The sequence below is a fragment of the Trichinella spiralis genome, assembly GCF_000181795.1.
Source record: "Trichinella spiralis strain ISS 195 chromosome Unknown Scfld2775, whole genome shotgun sequence".
Lineage (NCBI taxonomy): Eukaryota > Metazoa > Nematoda > Enoplea > Trichinellida > Trichinellidae > Trichinella > Trichinella spiralis.
This window is the reverse complement of record NW_003529714.1, coordinates 4,872-6,989: the sequence shown is the minus strand read 5'-3', so window position 1 is coordinate 6,989 and position 2,118 is coordinate 4,872. Positions and strand designations below refer to the sequence as shown.

At 30.2% G+C, this 2,118-nt stretch overlaps 1 protein-coding gene across 1 annotated transcript; it reads left to right on the top strand.

Annotated features, from left to right (window-relative positions):
• Positions 1-1,344: 1,344 nt before the first annotated feature.
• Positions 1,345-1,782, top strand: Tsp_12805 (Rpp14 family protein). The gene has a single exon (XM_003368281.1). The coding sequence runs from the start codon at positions 1,345-1,347 to the stop codon at positions 1,780-1,782; it is 438 nt and encodes a 145-aa protein (XP_003368329.1).
• Positions 1,783-2,118: the final 336 nt, after the last annotated feature.

Genomic DNA, 2,118 nt, shown 5'->3' with positions numbered 1-2,118 from the left:
CACGCGGAAAAGTACAAAAATGCGCATTAATTTGGGCACAAGTAAGAGCACAAGAACATGGGTGCTTGGTTGTACGTCCATCCGCGACTGTTGACTGCTCTTAACAACGGTCGTTCAGTCAAGTGAGTTTTAATTAATTAATTGTTCGATTGATTAATGAAATTATTTAAATATAACAAACAGATATGCTGGACGTGCACCTTCGGCGTCGACCGCTACCGGCAACAAATATCATCATATGCGAGAGCAGAACAAAGTGATTGCTGACACGTTGGAGGTGACCATGCCGGGTGTAGATTGAAAACTTGGTAAAAAAAATTGTTTTCTCCAAATGCTGCCAACAGTTATTTATTTATTTAAATATATCAATCTATGTGTTCTTCCATTTTCCTTATTCTAACCGACTGTTTATTTAATTCTGTTTTACCAGTCCTCTGAGACGATCTGATGAATATGGTAAAACTTATTCAATATTGTTTTCTGCGCGCAAAATTTTATTGTTCAACTTTTAAAGATTGAACAGAAACAAGCGGGCAAGTTATATCATCTCTTCAGTTGTGCATTTCAATTTCAATTCAGTAAGTTCGCTTGGATAAAGGAAAACGAACTAAATATGAACAGTAAACGATGTGATATTTTGTATAAGAAAGCTTTTGTTGCATTTTAAAGGAAAGTATTTTTTTGCATAATCAATATTTTGACAAAATTTGCAAAATGGAGCGTGATTCAACGTCAAAGCAGGGCACAAAAATTATTATATGTTTTTGATAATTATTCCAAAATTGATCCAGATGTTCAGTTGAAAATATCAATACACAATTTTATATTGATAAAAGTGCTTCTATCAGTATAAATGTCATTTACTGTAATTTGGAAAAAAATTTAATTCAGCTTTACAAAACAATATAAATAATGAATAAGCAAAATTTAAGACAATAAATTTAAACTTAGTTAAAATTAATGCTAAAATAATTCACTTTTAATTCCAATTTAATATTAATACCTGTGCATATTTTTTATTACTGTAATATACAATTTAATAATTTGTGTAAAAAATTAATTAGCTATACTAATGCAATTTTTGTATCTTTAAATTAGAAGTTGTATACCTTTACTGATTTGTGTGAAGAAAAAGAATTTTTGATATTCATACTTGAATATCCGTTATAATGCCTACCGCGTTTTATTACAACAGGCATTTTGAAGGTGTACTTTCTTTTTCTAAATGCAGTTGTTGTGAATGTTAATTTAAATGTTTTTTATTGAAAATTTACTAATCAACACCTATTAAGTGTTTGAAAAATATTTTATCATTCAATTTTCATTTAAGTTCATCATTACAAAATGGTCAAAGCTAAGTTTAGATATTGTGTATTTCAACTAATTCTTGATCCATCGGTTGAGCTACCGCATTCATCAGTCACGAGTTCTTCCATCTATGGAGCTGTCATTGCTGCTATTAAAAGTGTGTTTGGTGAATGTGGTTTAGGACAGTGCAAGCATCTTTTGAAAGTCAAAGTTTTTGAAGACGAACTTGGTATTGTGGTTATTCGTATTCTGGACGCCCATTTGCAAACTTTAATCACATCTACACCGTTTGTTCGCCAAATTTCTCGAATTCCGGCAATTCTCAAATGCCTTTTCATTGGTGGAAGCATCAGAGCGTGTGCAAAAGCAACTTTGAATTATCATCGTAACAATCTCATTAAAGATTTACCAAAAGCATCCTTATCGGATAGTTCTATGATTATGAATACGTTAAAATCGTTTTATATGGCTTAACTGAACTTCTTCGTCTCTTCTTTAGCAGTAAGTTTTCTTTCCATTTGACTATAATTGTAATATTTCTCTCCTGATATGCTGTATAACTGTGTTATGTATAAAACTGTAATATGAAAAATGACAACTGAACAAGATCATTGATCGTAATTAACTTTTTATTTTTGATTACTTGACATGTAATTTGTCAAATTTATTTCTCTTTCGAAATCTTTACAGTATCAATTCAGTTTGTTTAAAAAAGTAATCTTACACAAAACTGATCGTTTAAATGGTGATACAGTAAAATTTAGCATAACTCGCATAAGTTCTAATAGTTGTTTTATTCAAAACTTTTTA